The sequence below is a fragment of the Prinia subflava genome, chromosome 11 (genome assembly GCF_021018805.1).
Source record: "Prinia subflava isolate CZ2003 ecotype Zambia chromosome 11, Cam_Psub_1.2, whole genome shotgun sequence".
Taxonomy (NCBI): Eukaryota; Metazoa; Chordata; class Aves; order Passeriformes; family Cisticolidae; genus Prinia; species Prinia subflava.
Window position 1 is genome coordinate 5,992,125 of NC_086257.1, and position 22,671 is coordinate 6,014,795.

General features: G+C 44.5%; 1 protein-coding gene across 1 annotated transcript in view; it reads right to left on the bottom strand.

Annotated features, from left to right (window-relative positions):
• VPS8 (VPS8 subunit of CORVET complex) overlaps positions 1-22,636 on the bottom strand; it is a 67,122-nt gene extending 44,486 nt beyond the window's left edge. Inside the window, exons 1-20 of the mRNA XM_063407838.1 lie at positions 22,460-22,636; positions 21,529-21,597; positions 20,085-20,215; positions 18,584-18,677; positions 17,999-18,031; positions 16,571-16,625; positions 11,975-12,099; positions 10,450-10,536; positions 9,375-9,442; positions 8,645-8,798; positions 8,483-8,542; positions 7,579-7,686; positions 6,699-6,779; positions 6,017-6,187; positions 5,285-5,359; positions 4,787-4,822; positions 2,530-2,620; positions 1,401-1,447; positions 440-529; positions 4-50 (exon numbers count right to left, since the gene is read on the bottom strand). Of these exons, the coding sequence (XP_063263908.1) occupies positions 4-50; positions 440-529; positions 1,401-1,447; positions 2,530-2,620; positions 4,787-4,822; positions 5,285-5,359; positions 6,017-6,187; positions 6,699-6,779; positions 7,579-7,686; positions 8,483-8,542; positions 8,645-8,798; positions 9,375-9,442; positions 10,450-10,536; positions 11,975-12,099; positions 16,571-16,625; positions 17,999-18,031; positions 18,584-18,677; positions 20,085-20,215; positions 21,529-21,597; positions 22,460-22,567 (1,730 nt within the window). The 5' untranslated portion in view covers positions 22,568-22,636. The remainder of the gene's footprint in view (positions 1-3; positions 51-439; positions 530-1,400; positions 1,448-2,529; positions 2,621-4,786; positions 4,823-5,284; positions 5,360-6,016; positions 6,188-6,698; positions 6,780-7,578; positions 7,687-8,482; positions 8,543-8,644; positions 8,799-9,374; positions 9,443-10,449; positions 10,537-11,974; positions 12,100-16,570; positions 16,626-17,998; positions 18,032-18,583; positions 18,678-20,084; positions 20,216-21,528; positions 21,598-22,459) is intronic.
• Between the last annotated feature and the right edge of the window lie 35 nt (positions 22,637-22,671).

Below are 22,671 nucleotides of genomic sequence, written 5' to 3' on the forward strand. Positions count from 1 at the left end.
TACATGCGCTGCAGCAGGAGACAGTAATCCACGATGACAGGCACCACATCCTGGGGAACAAACACAACAAAGGTGTAAGGACTGGCTGGCAAAAACCCTGCCAAGCAGCACACCCTGCAAAGCACGAAACACAGCCTGGCCGACACAGAGCAGAAACAATGAGGTCTCTGACTCAGCTGGCACGGTTACAGGTTTTCCATATGCCAGTGCATATGGAAAAAGGCTCTGCTGGCACTCCTGCAGAGCACAAAGAGCACACGGGTTTTGCTCTGCCACCCACTATACCCAAGTCCTCATTTCCTGAGTGCACACAACAGGTGAGAGTTGAGCTGAACCACAGCAAGGTTTTTTCAAAAACAGACAAGTAATGTTTGCAGCAAAACAAAGTTAATTTTAAAAAGCCAGAAGATTCCTCCAAGAGTCTTCTGGAGCACCATACCTGAAAGTGCTGCTCCATAACCTGGATTTTTCCTTGGTCAGGACATTTCTTCAGAGTCCGATCGGTATAATGGAGAAGGATTTCAACCATCTGAATTACAATAAATAAGAAAACTCATTCCAATCCTACACTGAGGCCTTGCTTGGCAGCACATTTCAGACTGGCTTGGGGCTGGCAGCACTGTAAACTCTGCTGTCCCATTTTGGGTGTGAAGTGCTGTGAGCAGGAAGGAGCAGGGGAAGAGGCTGACAGGAGACAGTGGTGTGGCAATGGCACAGAAGTGCCCAGAGGGTCACTGAGGGCCCACACTAACTTGAACTGACCATGGAGCTGGGCAGCCAGCCCCACAGCCAGTGTTCAGGCTGGTGGACACCTCCTGAAGCACAAGGCTCATCTGGGCCATGACTTTACCCACAGCTCAAGTTAAAGTATATTACACAGCAAAACACAGCTACCTGCAAATATAATAAGAACAGAGCACAGCTAAATAATTATTGCAATAAGTGTGTACTTCAAACACACCCCTCCCAGAAGCAAGCTCCTGCAACAACTGAACTGGATCAGTTGAAGAGTTTATTCCATGTCCACATGAACACAGAGCACAGTTTCCATCCTGGGAGTCAGCAAGTCACATACTGATGGACATGTGCCAAACAAAGGTCAGGGAGTTCCAGAGCCACCTACACAAAAGATTCACTGTGAGGGGACCAGAGATCTCCAGGCCTGGATGATAATGTCTCCTTTTGGATTGCTAATGCTGCAGATTATATCCCCACCTCTACCCAAATGGTATTTGCAAGTTTTTTCCTAAATTCTGCTCCCAGTTTTAGCAAGAGAGGAGCATGTACATGTTCTAGACCTAGTCAGATTAATTCATGGAGGACAGAAGCCATTCCTTTCAGGAACACAGTATCACACCAGCACACACGAAAATCCAGTTGGGAAGAGCTCAAGGACTCACTCTGTCAGCAATGACTGCTTTCCTCTTGCTCGTGTCCCCAGTCAAGCCTAGAAAGAATGAGGGAGTAGGTGAAAAACAAAGCTTTTCTCATCTAAGCTACCAGCAGAAATAAAAAACTCCAGAGTTCAGATGCTAACGCAACTACCCTTGAGATGTAGGGGTCAGGATATGTACATAAACAATTTTGTGTTCTACTTTTAGCCCCCTCCTCTTCCAAAAGCTTTGTTCTCCTCACTTACAGACTGTTCCAGCACAGGAATGGCAGGAACACTTCCGAGTGCTTTTTAACACTGAGAGAACAACTAATGGAGAGCTGTCAAAGACTGTACATGAGGGTAATTGCTGGGGGAGGTCTTGATGCAAAGAAGCTGAATAAAGTGCACTAAAAGGGGAAAATATAATAAATGCCAACCCAAAAAGACAGTTTTTTATTATTCAAAGCATTATTATCTGCTTTATTGTGCTATATCCACGCATCAAAACAAAACACATCTTCATATACCAGCAATTTCACAGCAGGATCCTGTCCTGGGAACTTGCATCTCAGCTGCCAAAGCCATCAGAAATTATTTGCTGTAAAAATCAATGTCTCCAGTACAAATCTGACCACACAAGTGGCAGTTTCTGGCATAATTAACATAATTCTCAAGCAACCTCCTTCAGAGGAAATGTGGTGCCAAAAGCCAGCGTGATTCTTTCAGTTCCTTGTACAGTCAGGGGAGAGATCTGGATCAGAGCACCTGCTTAGCAGAGCTGACAGAGAACCACTCTGAAAGATACCTACAGGTCATGCATGGCCTTCAGGAGCATTTTAGCAGGTTGGATATTCAACATCTGCATCCATTTCTTTCATGGCAAAGTGACAACAGGATGGAGTCACACACAGATCAAGCCTTTCATTTGAAATCAGCAAGTTGCTAAAGGGACTATGGTTAACAAAAAATTCAAAAAAATCAAACTACTCCATATAAAGGTTGCTTCTGCCAAACTCAAAGCAACACATCCTATTTTCTCTTCTTCAATTCAATTAAATTCTGTTTTCTTCCCCTAAAAAAGTGATTCCTATATGTGCAGATATTTCAAACTATCCCTAGAGGTTTCAGTTAAAAGTAAACAAGCCCAAACTTACCTACAACAGCCTTTGCTTTACCTTCATAAAAGGACCAAGCAAGAGCCAGGGCATCTGTGAGACGTTCTTGTTTCAGAAGGTGGTCAACTCTCTACAATAACAAGGAATACCAGACCTCAGAACGACAGAAAAGATGATTCCCTCCCCTTTAAGACTGGCATTTCCCAGTAGAGGGTCATGGTTCCTCACAGCAAGGCAACAAGACACCTCAGCTCACCACACTGCAGTAAAGGACAGGATCTCACAGAGATTCTCTCAAATGGACATTTTCTGCTGGGCTAAGAAATGTCAGGTCCCAGTACATCAAGTCCCTAGGAGGGGACATTTAAAGTCAGATGCTTGATGGATGGAGACTCCCAGCATTACTGACTGTCTGATAAAAGATAAAAATTTTCCATTCCGCATCCTTGCCTCATCACTTGGAACACATCAGCCTGGAGGGAACTACTCTGCCGTGCTTTCAGCAAAATGTGTACTCATCCTCCCCCTATTGTCTCCTGAGCTCACAGTCAGCAAGGACTGAAGCAGATCACAAGTAGTTTCTCCTTTAAGGAACCTTTAATAGCCAAGGAAATGTTAATACACACTGGCCTTGATATGATAGGTCAGTGTCAAAGAAATGTTTGAGAGAAAAAGAGATTCCAGGTCTCAGCCCAGCATCCTGTCCTGCGGCAAGAACTAACTCTCAGCTTCACCCTAATCACCACACACTCAATTCCAGCTCTCAGTTAAGGCCCTACAGAAACCATATAGCAATTTAGAAAGGGATTGCCTCAGAGCACAAATTGTATTTGACCTTTGAATCTCAGGAAAATCTGTACCTGAAATCATGGATGAGAACAAGACTCTTCATTACAGCTTACTAAACCAAATTCAGTGGTGAATGGCAGGAGACAAAACCAGCAGAGAGAAGCAAGCCTGGTAACTAAAAGCTCAACAGAGCTCAGCTGTTCATAGCCTATTAAAAGTCCTGATACAACGTCACATGAAGGAGTTTAAAACCATAGATGAGGACAACAACCCTAAAGCAACCTGAGCAAGAGGAAAAATGGTGAAGGTCACTGCTTAAAGGAGAAATATGAGATTGCAAAGAAATGGCTACCAGATCTCCTTGGGAATATAGAAGCTGATTCTTGATTCATTGAAGCCTTCTACATATAGGCATAAGGTATTTATTACTAAAGTTTGCTGATGACCAATTGGCAGCATGTGAGGTGAGACAGAAGAACAGACAGACATGAGAGATGTGCCCCTGAAGCTGGTAACAGAAGAATGATCCTACCCAACAGCACAAGCAACTTTCAGCAGAAATCAGTTTGGCTACAGGGCACCAGTGAATCCCCAGAGTACTCAAGTCACTGGCATCACATAGCAAAGGAACAGAAAAATGAGAGCCAAGGATGCAGGAGAAATGACACATCTAGCAGAGACAGTGGAGTGACACTGAGCATGGCACTTGTAAGACCTTACCCAGAGCAACATGTGGCAAACTGTGTGCCCATGGCCAAGAAACTGAGCACACAGGACACACAGAGAACAGGGACTACAAATAAAGAAAGGAATGGGAAAGTAATCTCACGAGAGAGCTGAAAGAGCTCTGCTTAGTCTTGCAAAAAAAGCCTGAGAGAGAACATGCACACACTGAATAAACATACTGCAAAGTGGTGATACAGAAAGGAAAACAAAACTTGTTTGATTCAAGTGAAAAGTACAACATAGGACCAAATCTAAATTCATCACTAAGAACTTTAGTGTTTAGTGTTGTTGTTTAGGGCATTGATGGGGTTTCAGCTGTCAGAGAAATGATGTTCCAAAACAATCTTCAACCAGCACGGACCTAAAATCCTAGGAACTTTCTAGGTAGTCTTTGATGGATTTTATGATGCAGCTCCTGCAGTAGCTGGAGACAAATTCAAGTGAAGCAGATTCTCTTTCACTCCTGGATGCCTGTGTGGCAGACACAAGGCTTGCATCACACACTCTTCCTAAGTCATGCACTGCACTAACAAAAGCTGACACAGATCAAGGCATGATGCTTTGTTTGGGAGAACAGGGTCTCCATTCACCCTGGAAATTTATGCAAACAGGAGTCCCAGTGTCCCCATGAAAATCAGTGTAGCCACAGCACCAGCTCTGTGTAGCAATCAGGAATCCTGAACACAAGTGCCCAGAAAATGCTTCACAAATGCTCCTTCCCTCCTTTGAGCTAGATTTAAGCAATTCAAGCCTAAGCTGTACAGTCTCCCTCTCAACATACCTCTCTCCAGCTTCTCAGTGTCAAGACATGAACAGACTAGGAAAGAAAAAAGAAATTGGAAGTTATTTACTGGAAGTTGCTCATGCAGCCTGTAGTACCCCACAGACCCACCACAGCACACCAGTACAAATGACTACATAAAACAACCCTCAAGCAGTGTAAATAGAAGCCCAGTTTTAGCTGCTGTCTTATTTTCTTCTGTTTCTTCCCTAACACATTTATAACAGAGACTGAGACAGACGAGATGTCAGTAAAGTAAGGCTAAGTTTACCCTGGAGCAGAATGAATCAGGATATTGTGAAACTATGACAATGTCTTACTCAGCCCATACCCTGGCTAAAACCAAATTATTGCACATTTCCTTCACCCTATAACACAAGTGCACAAAGATCCTTTTCCCAATACACATCTCCACAGAAGACAAATTGCCCTTTTCTAGAAGAGCTACCATCAACAGTGAATGCCCTGTGTTTTTATTGAAACATTCTCCCCACTTACCTTAGTTCCAAGGTAAAAGACCTGACCCCCACAGCTGCTGATGGACTGGTAACAAGCTTTCTCTCCAACCAGTGCCTACAGGGAGAAAAATCACATGCAAGTAAAACTGCATTTTGTTTTTTTTTCCCAAGCAACATAAACACACTTCCAAGATCCTTTGTAATGCAGAAATCCAAATGAGGCTGGAGAAAGAACACCACAGACTGCTGGGCAGTAGTAAGTCAAAGAGCTCTGCTGTCACTTCCTCCTGCTCATGAACTCAGCTTCAAGAGCTGCTGAGCTCCAGCTACCCCAAAGACATGATGAAGCAGGGCTCTGTACCTCACATCCCAAAAGGTTATAGGGGCCCTTTCCTTGACACCTGCTTCTTCACATATCTCCCTCAAGAGCCAATGTGTAAGCCACACATTGATGGGAACACAACTGTTGAAGTGAGAGTTGCTACAACTGCCAATAACCAATGCTCCAGTCTGCAGTGTATTAAGTAAAAATATCTCTTGAAGAATAAAGCACATCAGCTTTTATCCTAGACAGATTATTCCAAAGCTTGGTAAAGGAGGAGCAGTTCCTACAACCTTCAATGCACAAAAGGAAACATGAGCTGTCTGTTAGCTGCCCACATGACCACCATGTCTGACTTCTAGGATGCTCCCAAAAGGCTTTTTCCCTCCAGGCTCCACTTAGGGCCTGTGTTAAACACAGCTGCAAACACACACAGCCACCAGTGCCTACCAGGGCCTCGCTGACATTGCCCCCCGTGGCCAGAGACTTGAAGTGGCTGCTGTTGTAGACCAGCTGAACCTCTGAGATCTCGATGGTCTCCAGCTCCTCCTGAGTCTGGCGGTCTATGACGTGCAGCTTCTCCACACTGTCCAGCAGTACTGCTGTCCGTGAGTTGATCCACTGCAAAAGCAGCAAATTCCACATTTCAGCAACGCATTCTCCATTAGAGCCAAGGAAACAGGCTCTGGCCATATCCCTGAGTACCCCTACTGGGAATTCTGGGAGAGCCAGTAGCTTTGCTGCTGCACACAGCCACTTCACAACTGTGCACATGCATAACTGAAAGGCAGAGATAAAGAGTGTCCTTCTGGAGAGAAATTATGTGGAATCTTCACAGCAAACAGCTGTAGACAAATGGCAAAGCACCAGAGCTCTTGTCCTCTTGGCACACTCTATGCTCCTGCACACTTTCTCTCCAGAGGTGTCAAAGCCAAGACAGCTACACCACCCGTTCACAGGTGGTTATCCCACTGTGCTGGTTTCCCACAGAGCCCCAAGCATAAGGACATTTTCAGTTAGTTATCACCAGATAAACACAAGGGCACGGAACTAAGGGCTACTGAGATACATTTACAAGAAAACTAGTGCAAAAAAAAAACCAACGTAACCATTCTGTAGTACTGAGACTTACAGTAAAGTTGATGAGATCATAGTGCAGGTGAAGCTGCCTCTGCTTCGTGACATGTATTGCACCACTATCATCCCTCTTGACCTAAAAGAGAAATCAGACAAGACTGACTCAGACTCAAAGACTTCCTTCAGTTCAGCCTCTCAGTTCCCACAGGGCACCACACTGACTCCAGGAATCTTGAGCTCCCCCCAGAAAAGCATCTCAGCAAGACAAGTTTAAACATGCACCGTTTTCTTTCTCCCCAGTTTTACCAGGAGAGGTGAGAGAGAAGAAAGAGGATTCAATCCAGAATGCAGCCAACACATCTGGGTGCTTAACCAAAGCTAAAGGTCCAACACCATAGCAGAGTTGGGAAACAAACTTAGCACTCCAAAGCCAAAATGCCAGATTTTCAGAAGCCTAGGGATTGCTCTCATACTGAAATCAGCACGGAATTGTCTCCAAACAACCATAATCTGCAGGTGTAACTGGTGCAGATCTAAACAGGATGAGCACCGTGCCCTCAGGTTACACATCAACAGGATTGAAAGCTCTTTTCTTAGTGCTTTATACAATTTTTTTCTGGACTCATGTTTTAAAGCAAAAGCTCAAAGTGTCTCAAATTCACATGTTCTCCCTAAAAACAATCCACACACTTATACCTCCAGTAACACACTGCAAATCAATACTTCTGGAACAGATAAATCTCGTGCCTCCAGGCAAAGGCACCACTGCAGCTGAAGAGCAGTGACCATCAGGCTGGTTTTCCCAAGCCAGTGGGAAGCTGCAGCTGTTGCCAGCATGCTCAGCTATCACACTGTCACTGAGACAGAGGCTCAATCCCTGAATGTGTGGATGAGATGTGACCACCTGAAAGCAGCACAGAACAGGCTGGGCTCACCAGAAGAAAGTACACGACATCTCCTCGACAGAAGGCAAGCATGGGGTTCACCGAGTTCTGCACAGCCACGAAGTGCCACGCCAGCAGAGGGACACTCGAAGGGTCCATCTGTCACACAAAAGGCACAGCCAGTGGTTAAGGCATTCCAGGCAGACCCTCAGCTCCAAGACATGTGGCTCATCAGCTGCTTCTCACTTCTGACTGTACACACAGGGGCTGCAAAGCAAATTCCTGGCAGCAGTTTGCGCTCTGTGCTCCAGCCATGCTCCGGTCTGCGAGCAGGGTGTGCCTTTGGCAAAGTGGACACTCCAGCAGAAAACCACTGGTGTCCGAGCTGCTCAGGGGGCATCCAATCCCACATGGATACACAGACTACAACAAGCTGCAGCTTGACATCCCCCTTGTCTCCATTCTCCTACCATAACCTATCCCACATCTGCCCCTAGCTGCTTTTCCAAGAGGAATTATGCCATTGACCAGTGAAAGTGAATAGTCAAGAGTTTATATGACTGTTTAATGCTTGAATTCCTCCTGGTTCCTGTCCCTGTAATTAAGGGGTCTGTTGTATGGTTCTAATATAAAACAGTGGCCCCAGCCCAAGGTGATTGTAGCCATAATCAGGTCAACATCTCATCTGTGGGTGCATCCAGACTGCAGCAGGAAAGACAAGAAGCTGAGGGACTTCCTTGCGCTTATTTGAGAAAATCAGCATCTTCCCAGAGGCACAGCTGCTAGCAGCCTTCTCACCTCCCCTCTGCCACAATCTCCACAGATTATCACTGCAATTCCACAGTGCTGTGGAAGGCAGAGGTACCAAACACCTGCTCCTGAACTCATCTCCTTCCCTCCCAGAAAATGTTTGTAGCCATAACCCAAAAAGCACCTGCTTGGTTTTATTACTCACACGACCGTAGGGAAAGGTCATCCACACTTTCAGAGACGGCTTCAGGCCAATAACCAGGATCTTCAAGGAAAGCAAGAAGGCAAAATAAAATGTCTGAGTATTCATCAGAGAACTTCTCCTTTGTGATGTCTCACATCAAGCCTCCTGCAAGCAGCAAGTTACCTTAGTGAGGGAGGCCATGGCCAGCAGTGAGTACTGGGTGATAGGATGGTCTCTCAAATCAACCTTGGCATGCAATGGCTCAATACAGCAAACTTCCCCCTTGGAGCCACTGAAGAGACAGCGGGACTCGCACGTCCTCACTCCCATAACCCTCCTGCAAAGAGCAGAGATCAGCTTGTCAGCAGCCCAACAATCCCAGGAGTGATTCCTCATAAACACTCCTTCTAAAAAGTCCCTTGCACAGCTCCATGGATCACTTCTGACACGCCACTGGAGCCAGTACAGCTGCTCAGATACACACAAGAATTCCTTAAGATCTTATCTGATAATAAGGTTTGGGAAATTCCTGCACTTGATCAGATTGACTGTCAATCCTTCCTCCTCTTGAAGAGGCCAAGAGTAAAATGAGCAGCTACTGCAGGACAGCTCTCATTAATGAGCCAAGGAAAAATAAGAGGCAGCACTTTTGTGACAGCTGCCAGGAGCTACAAGGAGTGCCAAATTCTGGACAACACAGTGACACCTTAACAACTAAGGCTACTCTTTGGCTATTGCACTGCCACACAGCATCTTGTTTCAGCTGAGAAATTACACTGCAGCCCTAAATTACACCTTCAACATTCAGGCAGTAGCTTTATCGGTTTCAATGGGTTTTTTTCTCCCTAGGTTTTAGAAATGATGACCCAGAATTGGTTTCTTGTACTTTCTCTGGGTAGAGTTATTGTCTTACTTAAATGACAGTTCAAAGACGGAGCCTCCGCTGTCATTGCAAATTGCAAGTGTCGGATCATCTGTAAACTGAGCAGAAAACGAGATTAAAATGGCCCTAAGAAATAAACTACCAAAAAATGGCTATAAAAAAACATGCTATGGCAGGATAACAACACACAGAGTTCAAGCAGTGCACCTACAGAAAGACACCTTTAACTCACCTCACCGAGTTGAGACAATCACTGGGGTTGTTTATGATGTGCAAGAAAAGCAAGGTTTGTGTTTCACCTTCATTTCCCCAGCAAGCCCTGTTGCAGATTTTGGTACCAAAGCCCCACTACTTTATGCTGCAGCTCAGAACTACAACACAACAAAATCTGAGGTGCCTCTAGAAGAGCTCTCAGCCTCAAGTCCACGGGCTGGGGCCAGAGCTGGCAGATGGGTTGCAGTTACAGACAGACCCAAATCCAAAATATCCTGAACTTCTAACAATACCAATAATTCAGACAATAAAGCATCACAGTCTCGGCGGGGGACACTTCTGGAGGTGTTTGCAATCCAGAGTCTGTAAGCCCACAAACATCTGAGGTCATGTAAAACAAAGCCAGGCACAAACTCAGATATGATTTTCTGTGTATGACAATAACACTATGCTGAACAGGAAACCATAGATGATTTCTCTTTCAACCCCAAACATCCCCAACAAGCTATTTGAAAAACTGCTTACAGAAGCTACTTTCTACAGCTCAGATTCTTTTAAGTTGAAAGTTGGCAAGTCATGTATTCAGGTCAAAACATGGCAAGTTTTAGAGAAATGTGTTCTAACAACTAATTCTTCATACATTTTGGCATTGGAGAGAGGAGTTATAAAAGACAACAACTGTTGTTTGTTACAGTACAACTCACAGCCAAAACTATTATGTCAGTATACTCAGTTTCATTTTGAAATAGAATTTCTGCTCATTCTTCTCATCTCTGGATACCACTGCATAGGTATCTGCTCTCATCTAAAATCTAAAAGTACTGCACAGGGAAAGTCACCACATCTGACTGAACAAAACTGGGATAAAAGCAGTACATTTAGGGTTTATTACCTTGATGTGCAAAATGGCTGTTCCTGGAGGGTGGGCATCTGTTATTGATCGCAGCAGCTTCCCACTGGCCAGATCCCACATGGTGATCTGCAAGCAGATTGTGCTCAGTACACACTCACTGTCAAGGGGTTCTCTCCATCACCTCATGGATTACAGTACTGCAACCAATTCCTAGGCTGACATTACCACTCTGGGTTAATAGGGGTTTCATATCAAAGAAAAAGACCTGAAATCTGTTCCTGCCCTGTTCCTCCAAGCAGTTCACTTGTCTGCTTAGAGTTGACACCATGTGTTATCTCAACTCTGAATCATGTCCTTTTTCCCCAGCTGTCCCCACCTGCCCCATCTCCCTCAGCTCACAGCTATCTGCCTAATAAGAACATGAAAGAGTGCAAGATAACTTTGTTACCATCCAACAAGTACAATGCATTTCTCTCTCACAGAACAAGTGAAAAATCTCTGCTAACACCCCTGAGCAAACCTCAAGCATCTCCATGGCTACCATGAACCTTGTTCCTCCTCTCCTGAGCTTGCTCAGTGTGACAAGGCAGGTAGGAAGATAAACCTCAGCTTGTACTCAATATTCAGTTCAAGCCATTTCTCTGCTAAGAAGCAGGAAGTCCCAAACTGCTCACTGCATGACTGAAGAGTATTAACTACTCACTGCATAACTGCCCAGAAGAGCTGAGATTACAATCTGAATAAAACTTTTTTTTAAGGGAAACAGTACTTTATGTGATCCTATAAATCATCTATCAATTATTCTAGACCCTATGTTTCAGAGCCGGTGTTCCAAAATGTTTTATCTGAGTATCATTTAAAACTGGGTGCTGTCCTGCATGGATTAAGTATTTCCACATGGCCTGCAGCAGGCTGTCATTTAGCCCTACCACAGGCACAGGGGTGTGTTGTATCCACTATGATGGTGAAAGCCATAGGAGCAAAGGGAAATGAATGCAAAAACAAAAAGCAGCCTTCTTTGTACTCCTCTAAATGTTACCAAGGAAATGTCGCCTTGTTTTGGTTTAGTCTTGTTACTTCTGTCCAGGAATTGCTTTCTCTCCTTTGGTTCTGAGAAGGGCATAAAACTACAACAGACTCAATTCCTTTTCCCTACATTCAAAAGCTATGCTACTTCTGTCATACAAGTAAGGTATTAGCAAAAATTAATTTTTGGGGTTACATATGAGATTCAAGAATTTCAAATCATCACCACATAAAAAGCAGCATGCAGAGACTTCAGAGAGTAACCTAGAAAGACTAAACTGCTTGTCCCAGTAAGCCCTTGCATATTTGAGTTTACCAAGAATTAGTTACAATTAATGAACTCTTTGCTATATTCTGCATTACTCACTTCCTCCACAGAAACCTGATTCGGTAGGAATAGGCTGTCCCTAAAAGCTCTGGGCACACCCCGCTGTATGTGCTGCTTATTACATCTACACAGCTCCAGACTGAGGGGACATTGGCACCTCCAGGTAACCTCAGGACAGAGCCCTGGAGCAGCTCACCCTGTGGGAATTACCTGTCCTTTGGCAAAGCCACAGAGCAGCCTGGAACAGTCATTGTTGATGCTGAGAGCAGAGATGGCCCCGTACTGGGCCCCAACTGCGGTGCTGCCCAGACACAGCCGCAGAGCCTGGTTCTGATCTGGAGCAGAACAATTGGTAAAAAATTAAACCAAGAGCAATGGTTAAAATTAACATCATGGAATTATTCACATCTACAATTCACCTGGGGTACATGAACAATTCATAGACTTACAGTTAAGTTCTTTTAAAAAGGAGTTTACAAGATGAGAGATCATGTTAGAACAGAAAGAGTGGGACACTGTCTTGCAGGGAAATAAAAAAAATATTTTTTAAAGTACAAACCAGGGACAGGAAATATGGAAATGCAGAAGTATTACATACTGAGAAACATACTACTAGAAAAATCAAAGCAGTATCTAGCTTCCCTTTTACTATTCTGCATCAGTGCTTAAGTTGTAGCAATGAAGATGACAAAATTAATTCTACCTTCTGAGTCTTGTATTTCCGCATTTGAACATCAACTACAAAACCCCAACAGAAGCTTTTGGTAAGTGCAATTTTACATTGTAATTCTACTGTTATTTTGTAATTTTGCCCCTTGGTTTTGTTGCTAAAGATCCAAGGCTGGAAGGAAAAGGCCCTTTTGTCTCCAAGCTACACAGGTAAAACACCCAACGAGTTCTGGTGCACACAGGTCTTACTCTATAAAGGAGCTCCTTCCCTGAGCCACAGGCTGCTGCAAAGGAGGTGCCCCTGCAGAGCCTGCAGGGGACTGCACTGCTGCAGGGCCATGCCCTGTCCACTCCTGCACACCACAAACCACGGGCACCTCTGTCTGGGCCAAGCTCTCGGAGGCTCCCACCATGAGAGACTCATGAGCGCTTTACAAGAAGCTGCTCTGCATGAGCTTTGAGGAGAACCCTCTGCCTGCTTTGGTGCACTGCTCTCAAAAGCTAAGAAAAATGTTGTGGAGCTGCTTTTTCCATGTGTCTCCACTTTTGTCCTGCTTTTGAATGAGGGAGTGGGAGAAGATGCTTTGTGAGAATTACTGGAATGAAGACTACACGGATATGAAATGTATCAGAAGCACCACAGTAACACTGTGTGCAGAATTCACAACAAGGAAGGGAAAGGATTGGAGCAAGGAAACAGCTGAGCAGCAGAAATGCCCTGGAAGATGTGCCCAAGGCATGGAACAAGTTTCTCCAAGCTGCAGCACTGCTAGGAATGTGCTGGCTGAGAAACAGAGCATGGAGGTATCCTACACTTCCTGCCCAAAGTGATGCATTCATCAGTCTGTTCAGACAGATGAGAGTGGGAGCCACCTTTCAAATCCCACCTGTATGAAGAGGAGTGAGGGAAGTTCAGAAATAAACGTCAGCAAGAACAACAACTGAACTCCTAGATTACTCTAAAGCACTGCTCGGGATGAGGAGAAAACACTCTTGGCCAGGCTGCTAGGACACACCTTGACATCCCTGTGACAGGGATGTTCACAACATACATCAGAACAGGTCAAGGAAAAAGATGAATCATAAAAGATTTCCATGGAAGTTCAGAGGAAACAGAGCTACAGCTGGAAAATAAGTTTCACGGAGAGATATTCTCCAAATGATGTCAAGATCCAAAGAAACAACGCCTGCTCCAAAGGCCTGGAAATGCAGTTCATTTACAAAAATACCACCTGCTAACCATAAAAATCTGTTTGAAAATAGGGAAATACTGCAGCTCCTTATATTAAAGGTGAATGACTTTTTCATTCATGGAAGTACCTTCCACTTCAGCCTAAGCCTGTCAGTGATGCCATCAATAACCTGTCTCAGGCACGGACAAGGAGAATCTTCCACAGCTTTCTTTGGAAAGGTTTTACATCTTTATATGTATCCCCACAGGAACTTTCAAAAGTCATTTTCTTTTTCCCTAAGCTGCAATGTCAATTCAAAACAAACAAGGCCTCAATACTTGTTCTTGTTTCCAGACAGTCAAAAGATGACACACAAGTAAGAGCCATTAGGTATGATTTTTTTGAAAAAACTCAACTACAATATGGATGAAATTGCTTCCAAGGCAAAGCAAGATCAGAAAATCAGTGAGCTTCTACTAATAAGCTGGCAAAGTAATAAAAATAGACAAATGTAAAAGGTTATAAAAGCTGATCTGATGATTTTCCAGATTTGTATTATCAGCTTGGAAGTAAGGCACATTTAGGATTAAACATAAAAAGCTTTTGCCAAATGCTTGAAATAAAGGTGGCTATCAATTGTCAAAAATGTTTTTTATTTTTCAATTTACATAAGGCAATTTTTCATCTGAAAATTTTCTGGCAGTAACTGTGTTGCTCTCAGAGTCTGAAGTCAAAATGAGATGGTGCTTAAATACAATTCTGCACGGACAGAATAAAGACAAGTTTGTGAATGTGAAAAAAGTCACTTTCCAAACCAAAGAAATGAGCATAGCACTGCAGAAGTGGATACTGCTCAGATCACTGGGTTTTCATCAAGATCTTTTCCTTATGCCCTGATTTTCCTAAGTTTGAAGGCCTGCTTCATTTTCTGCAGAATTACCAACACACTACTGATTTTATTAGGCACAGTGCCAGGAAATGCTCTGGGTGGAGGGTGATTTCATGGAAGAGCCTTGTCCTGCCCTGAAACAAGCAACAACAACCCTTACAAACAGCTACAGACCTGCTCCCCTGGGACGCTACAAAATCCCATTCAGCTGCTCCTCTGGCGTCCCTGCCCGGAGAATTTGGGAGTATGCAGTGCACATGCACCCACCCAGCACTCCCAGCAGCACCACCCACCGAGGGCCCTGCACTGCCCCTGACAGCCGGCACAGACAGCATGCAGCCGGGCAGCACAGGGCTGGCATGCAGGGACATGCACACAGCAGGGCTACCGTACCTTTGCCTTGCAGTCCACACAGAAAGGGCCAAAGAGGAGAGAAAAAGCCAGAAATCAATATAAAAGGAAGGGGTGAAGCATTGAACAGCACACAGGCGACAATCTCCAAAGACAGAGAAACTTCAAGTTTTGCTGGGTGTTTCCTGTGGTTGATGTTCCCCCTTCTGATTTATTCAAGAAATGAGGCTTTGATGGTTAGTGTTCTAAAACCAGGCAGTTTAAAAAGTGAGCCTATAAATTTGAACTTCATTGCACTGAAAACCAAAAAATAGAAATTTGAGAGGAAATAAAACTGGAAGTTCACTGCAATATAACTGGTAAAACTATTTTCACTCAGTCACCACCAGCCAGTAAATCAACTCCCCATCAACTTCAAAAAAAGACCCCTACAATCTAATTTTAATGTCATCATACTGCAACAAAGACTCAGGACATTCACTATAAGGTTTACAACCAACAGAAAAAATAAAAATAAATAGTGTTGCCACACTAATCAAAACGAAGTTTAGCTATACAGAATTCTTTTGTCTGGAACCAGTCTGTATGAAAAATTACATATTTAACTGAGTTGTGTTTAAGTCCTAGTTTTCGAGTAGTGTGAAACGTCGTTGCCATCTAGAAAAAAGGATAAAGAAAACCTCCAAAGCGTTATTTGTGTATTGCTGTAGGTTTGCTGGGAGAGCACTGCTCCACTCCAGCTGGCAGTCCTCAAGCCAAGTCATGGCACACAGCAAAACTCTTCATTTGCACAACATTCCCAACTCCAAACAAGTTTCAGAAAGATTTTGCCAAAAGATGGCCCTGCTTTACATCAAAAATGGAAAATAAAATTCCCCAAGCTAGCACAGCCCTAGAAACAAGCTAAGGGTCATTTTCTTAAGGCATAAAAAACCTGTCATTATCCAAATGTGGTAACCAAGCATCAAACAGCAGATAAACTACCTGAAAGACAGGTAACAACAGAGAGCACCAGCCCTTCCCACTCATGCCAGATCAGACAACAAGCAGCAAATCCCCAAAATGGCAGATGGAGAGGTTTAGATGGGTCAGGAGGACTTTTCCCCCTGCCAGATGATGTGGCCCTGGAGCAGGTACCAGAGTATCTCCAGACATCCCTTCCCACCACATCCTGTGCAACACTGCCAGGATGTCAGACTTGGCATCTAATCCAACACCAATCCTGAAGGAAAGTTTGCTTTTCAATATTACACGCACAGCCTGAGAACTGTCCTGTGATAATGTTTCAGGAGTCAACAGAAGCAAAATGAAAAAAAGAAATTTCAGAATTTAAAAATTCTGCTTTTTCAGAAAAGCAGAATGAAAGTTTCCCAAGTCTGTAATAAGGACAGAGCAGATAAGTCTTGAGTACAGGTAGACTTAGGAGGAGAGGCAAATTAGCTGAAATCAAATATATGAAAAGGTTCTTTAGACAATTCCCACATGGCTAAATTTCTCAATATCAGAGTGCCAAACACCAACAATGCAGAAGATATATGAATAAGGATGACAAATATTACTTCTGCTTCATTTTTTTACTGAAAGAAAAATACATTTAGCACAGACAGCATCTTAGAAGAAACCCAGCCTGCAGTTATAAATCAGGCTGGTGGATTTTGGCAGGTGTTTGCATTTTTTAAAGATCATTAAAATGCAAAAAACCTTAAAACTTTATTTTTAACTTACCAAATATCAGTGCTAACCCATGGGAAGTCCCCACTGCTATCAGATTTGATGCTGCCTGAAAGAATCATAGAGGAAGATTGAAAGCACAAGAAACATCATTCACAAATCCACCACTTATCAAGCAAAGTTTGCCAAAAGGGGAAGATTTCAAAGGTTATAACTTTTTCATTTGTAAGTGACAAGTACAATTCTTACATGAAGACAGACAGGTACTACACCTAACAAGTGTCACACAGATAATCTCAAGATCAGAGGGCTGCTTTTTCCTCTGCTGTTTGAAATTCAAACCTTCAAAGTGGTATCCACTGAAAAATTTCATCTCTCTAAAGTTTCTCTCATTCTTTTGGTGTAGTTGCTGAGTATAAATACTTGGTATTTTATCCTAAATCAGCTGCTGCTTGCACATCTGAGCTCTTCTATAACACTAGCCAGTGCTGGTCCCCTGAAGAGCAGTCCACAGCAAGACAAAGACTCCCACTTCTTTCCATGGGGAATTAAACAAATCCTATTAAAAATATCCTCCAAGATCCTACTGTACTTGCAAACCTGCACTCAATGAAATAAAACTTAATAGAAATCACATAATGCTGTAGATGTATTCAGCTTGTTCTACTTTTTATTTCTTAACAAGTCTAAGTCAGATTAAAAAAAATCAAATGTCTTAATGTCTGGATGTGTAAATGCAGGTTTTTATTCTATGTACCTAGCATAGTTTCCAGTGTTTCCAGCTTCACTGTGCAGCCTTTTGCCTTAGAACTGACTACTTTTTCCTTTTCTTTTTTAAAGAAAAAGGTATTTTCTTATGGGCTGCTGTTACTACAGTCGAAGTGATTGAGCACATCTTTAGTTCCTCTGTAAAACATTAAAACTCACTTCACAAGGACAAAACAAATATTGACTGTATGTCACCTCATTAAAATATTTCTCTTATTTTACTACAGGCAGTTTCACTTCAACATATTTAGACATGATTAGCATGCTTGGCTTCAAAAATTTTGATGCAAATTGCTAAGCAGGAGTATCCTTCAGAGAGCCTTTTAGTTCATATTTCAGACAGAGAGACAGAAATTTTGAACCCATCACTTGGAGCACTCCAGTTTAAGTTTGTATAAAAATTGTTAGGAGTCAATAACTGGGAAAGAAGAAGCAATTAGGGAAATTCAGTGTGCTGAACAGATGGGGACAGGTCAGGTGCTCAGCTATAAAGCCCTGGTGATGATACAAAAAAGGGAGGGTGTGGGGCTCACTCAGCAGAGAGGCAGTGAAGGAAGGCTGGACTCTGCCCCAGGGAGCTTTCATGCTGCTCCTCCCACTCCTCACGCTTGAAAAGTCAAGGAAGATGCATTTATCAGATGTCTTAAATCACTGCTTTAACAAATTGGCATGAAAACTAAATATACAATCCTTGAAAATTGTGAGAGTACTTACAATTGCAGTGGGCAAGCCAGCATCCACCTTGTCCTGGGGAAACAGGAGAACCCATGAGTGAGAGACACAACTCCCACACTGTGCGTGTCTAATAATCAGAACAACTACAACACACAGAAAAATCAACACCAGCTGCATTTTCATGGCCGCACCAGGGCAGACAGAGCTGAGGGAACCACTGGCTAGAAACACCCAGAAATAGAGAGGAAGCAGAATATCCTGTAATTCCATGTGAAAGTACCTGTGCTCTTCTCAAAGACCCATGTCCTGTAGCAGGCATTGAGCAAACCCAGTTCCAGCACCTTCAAGCACACTTTCATGTTGTATGACCATTTCCCACCAAGTTTTGTGACATCCAGCAATCCAAATCAGTGCTAGAAGTGACCCACCCCACCCCTGCTGCAGCAAGGCAGCTAAGCCCTGATCCATTGCTGCCTAGGGACCACTGGTCAGCAGCTTATGCCCCTAACGTGGGGTTACACAGAACCAACAGTAGGGCCAGGCAGGAGAACACACATATACCCCACACATACCAAAAGAGTTTCAGTTTTCTCTTAGTGGAGGTGCCCACAAGGTGACACTTACTGCTGCAGACACTATCTGGGCAGAAATTCCTTTCAGGAGTGAGAGCCGGATCACTGATCCATGGAGTGAGAGAGAATCTGGGAGTTTTTTCTTCCTAAGGAATTAAGAAACAAACCAAAAAGCATTAGAACAGAATAAAAGCTTGGAACTTTGCCTAACCCACAGCTAAGCCAGCAGGTAAATTGTGCATACACCTGTAACTCATGCACTTTTCATTCTTCTTCTTGGGGCCACAGAATGAGCTAAGACATGAGATAATCAGCAAAGCCTGCTCTGCCCTGCTGTGCCTGCACAGTTTGGTTTTAACTCATCTCCTGGAGTAAAAAAAACATAGCCTTCAAAAAGTTTCAAGCACATATCTGCAAGCCTTAGAATTCACTACTACATCCTGAAAGCAACACTTCAGCTCTTTCAGTGAGTGAGGAAGTTTAAGTCTGTAAAGGTGAGTATCTATGGAAAATGCACAACTGGAAAAGGCTCATTAGCAGAATACAGACCCCTAGGAAAACTGGGTATGGCAAAGAACAGCCTTCAATTAATACACAGCTCACCTGGTATGAAAGCTTAAGTGCCTCTGTTTATGGAGAAAATGTCTTTACAAACTAAGCAGTGCAGGAATGGTTATTTAAAAACAGCACAGGCAAACTCTAGCAGGCAGGACAGGGAAACTCCCCAGCAAAGGTGCAATTTTGTTGCTCTCACACCTCCAAAGTGCCAAATTCCCAAAACTACCAGGGAAACACTGGGTTCTTCTCTCTCCAGAGGTGCACAAGCACGCAGCTCCCACAGAGGTTCACCAAACATCTTATTAGCAGCTGGCATTATGGCTAAGGAACCATAACCATGGCAACCAGCCTTACCCAAAGGGGACAGGAACACCTGCAGATTTTTCTGCATACTCTGTACTGGAAGACATTTAAGCCACTCCAGGTAACATTTCTCTCAGTACAAACAATCTTACTGGAAAAAAGAAGGGACAGAGAATCTGCACACCACTACATGCCAACATAAACCATCAGACTTCAGAGTGTTTATGTCCTGTGCAACTGCTCGTGGCACACAAGGCAGCCATGGGAGTGGCTCAGCCCATCATTTGAGTAATTAATGACACAAGTCAGCAGTATTAGAGCTAATTATCACATTTTAGACGTCAACATTAGCAGTCCACTCACAGAAGTGACAGCAGTTGCCTCTCACAAATAACCACCAGCTGCTTGCAGGCTAGGTGAGATACCCCTTTGAGACATTTTCTTTGGAGACATGATGATTCAGTGCTTCAGAGATTCCATGAATTTTGGAGAAATTGAAATAATCCATCTCCCATAAAATGCTGTTACTGCTCAAAGAGGCCAGCCCCCAGCGCAACCACAAATCCCATCTTTGCCTACGTTACCCTGGAGGAATAAGAGTGTTTTGTGGAGAAAGGAGGATTGGTTTCCACTGGATGTAAGCAGTACCCCTTCACAGACAGTTTGACCTCCCAGGCACAAGGCTGCAGTACCTTTTCAGGTGTGTCCTGTCCCCACTGTCAGAGCTGGCCACAGAAGAGGTGTCATAGGAGTGTGCGTCTGTGTTATCAATGTTCAAGAGAAAGGGATCCTCCAAAATGAAAGACTCCTCTTCATCATCAGTCTGAAGGGAGAGAATCACCACAGCTTGTTACATGTTCAGAACACACAACAGCATAACTGAAACATTAGCAAAGCAGCATCAGTTCAGCAGGAAAATGGAGGAGAGGACAAGGGAGCCTCATATTTAAAAGGCAGAACTATTTATTACTTTAAGGGGCTGATTCTGCTGGAAGGCCCAGTTTCCAGAATTCACAAAATCTCAGAAGTGGGCTGGAGAAAAAGTCAACTAACCTTTCCTCCCCAGATATTATGCACTCCATGAAAACTTTAATCACCCTTTAACACAGCTGTTTCCAAGTCTCCAAGTTGCCAAGAGAAGGCTGAGAATCATCATCATTTACTCCAGCACTTCACCAAGTGGCACTGAGAGCCCTCCAGCTGCCACCAGAGTTCATTTTGCTCTTTTCTCAGCTCTTCTGTTTGAAATCTCTCTCTCCTTTCAGTCTTAGCCTAGAATTTTTTTTTACAGTTTTCCAAAAAGCCACTCTCCCTGATGTGTTCTAAAACCAGTGCAGCTCCTCTTGGTCTCTCAGCACAAAGGCAGAGGGAGCAAACAGAACCCTGCAGCTGATGCCAAACAAGCAAGGAGCAGAGCAGCTTCTCCTCATTTCATTTACACCTGGCAGCCCTGTGTTCATTAAGCCTCTCTTTCTGAACTGCAGCTATTTGTCTTTTTGGCTCAGACAGGTTCTTATCTGCTAAAATCCTCTTCAGAAGATGTTTTCCCAGATGTTTCTCCCATCCTACATTTACAGATATACTGCAATAAGACTTTGTCTGCACTGAACTATATTTTATTCATTATTATCTCTCAAGTTTAAGACTTAGAATCTACTCCCACAGGTAACATCAGAGGCTGAGGCCATTCACTGCTCCTGCCAGAGAGCTACATATGTGAAAGGAACAACACAGATGAAGCTGTGAAGAATCCAGCTCTCATCTCCTCCCACACCTTCAGAACTACTTTGAATACTCTGCAATCACTTCTAGCTAAAAAAAGTTGTTCAGTGACCCTGACCTTTATTGGCTGTCTAGAATTCAGGTGACTCTCCAGATCTACAGCTGAATGTGCCTGGACTTGATGAAAACCTTTTATGCTGCAGCTGTAGATATTTTAATTGAAAAAAACCAAACAAAATTCCGTATCACACATTGTAGAGCAATTACTCCACTGAGCATGCACCTGCTAGCTATCAGCATCAGGAAACCATGAAGCTCTACAATTTTGTTTTCCAGGAAAAACACAGTAAGAGTAGAGGAAAAGGAGCATGTGCTGCCTCACCTAACCTCTCCCCTGTCCGATGGATCACTCACCTCATTGAGGATGCTCTCCAGCGTTGGAGGGGTATCAACTTGAGGAATGTCGAATTCTTTGTCATCAATCTGTACATCAGAAACCACAGCCTGAGTTTAGGTTGCCTGCTCCGCCTTCCAAACCATAATTAAAGCCACATAAAATGCAGCTATGCACACACCCCTCTGCCTGGAAAGGCAGGCAAGGGCTCTGAGGGCAGGGTCACACACAGCTTCATCTGGTTGAGTGAAGATAATATTTCCTTCTTGGAGACTGCGTGAGACTTACTTCCAGAAACAGTCATAGAACACTTTTTATGTTCTGAGAGTAAACACGCTATTGCAGTATAAAGGGTTTTGCAGCAAGAGAGAAATTAAATGACTGACTCTACCTGCTACGTATGGCACTCGCCATACATAACTCTGGGGGTTGTGGTGGTTTTTCTATATACGGTGAAGCACACGAAATTTATTTAAATGACAGTGACCCATGTCTCCTTATTAGAACTGGCACAGATCAGCCTGGGACGGCCCCGCCGACCACCCTCCCTCACGGGAGTGTGAAGGGACCCGCCGACCCTCCCTCCCTCACGGGAGTGTGAAGGGACCTACCCACCCTCCCTCACAAGGAGTGTGAAGGGACCCGCCGACCCTCCCTCACAAGGAGTGTGAAGGGACACGCCGACCCTCCCTCACGGGAGTGTGAAGGGACCCGCCGACCCTCCCTCACGGGACTGTGAAGGGACACGCCGACCCTCCCTCACGGGAGTGTGAAGGGACCCGCCGACCCTCCCTCACGGGCGTCTCTGTGAGGGCTCCGACCCTCCCTCGCGCGTGTCTCAGGGACCGACCGACCCTCCCTCGGCGGACCCCTCGGCCCTGCGGGAAGCGCCGGGACAGGCGCAGCCCCCGCGGCCCGGCCGTGCCGCCTCCGCGGCGGGTCGGAACGCACCAGTTCGCTGCGACAGTCCAGCTCCCGGTCGAGCTCCGCCACGCTCAGCCGGTGAGCGGGCGGCTCCGGGCACGGCTCGGCCTCCGCCGGCTCGAGGGCCGCGGCCATGGCCGGGCCGGCTCCGCCGGGACTCGAACCCGCGATCCGAGCCTCCTCCCCACGCAGCCGCAGCGCGGCGGGGCCGCCCCCGCGCCGGCCTTAAAGGGGCCGCG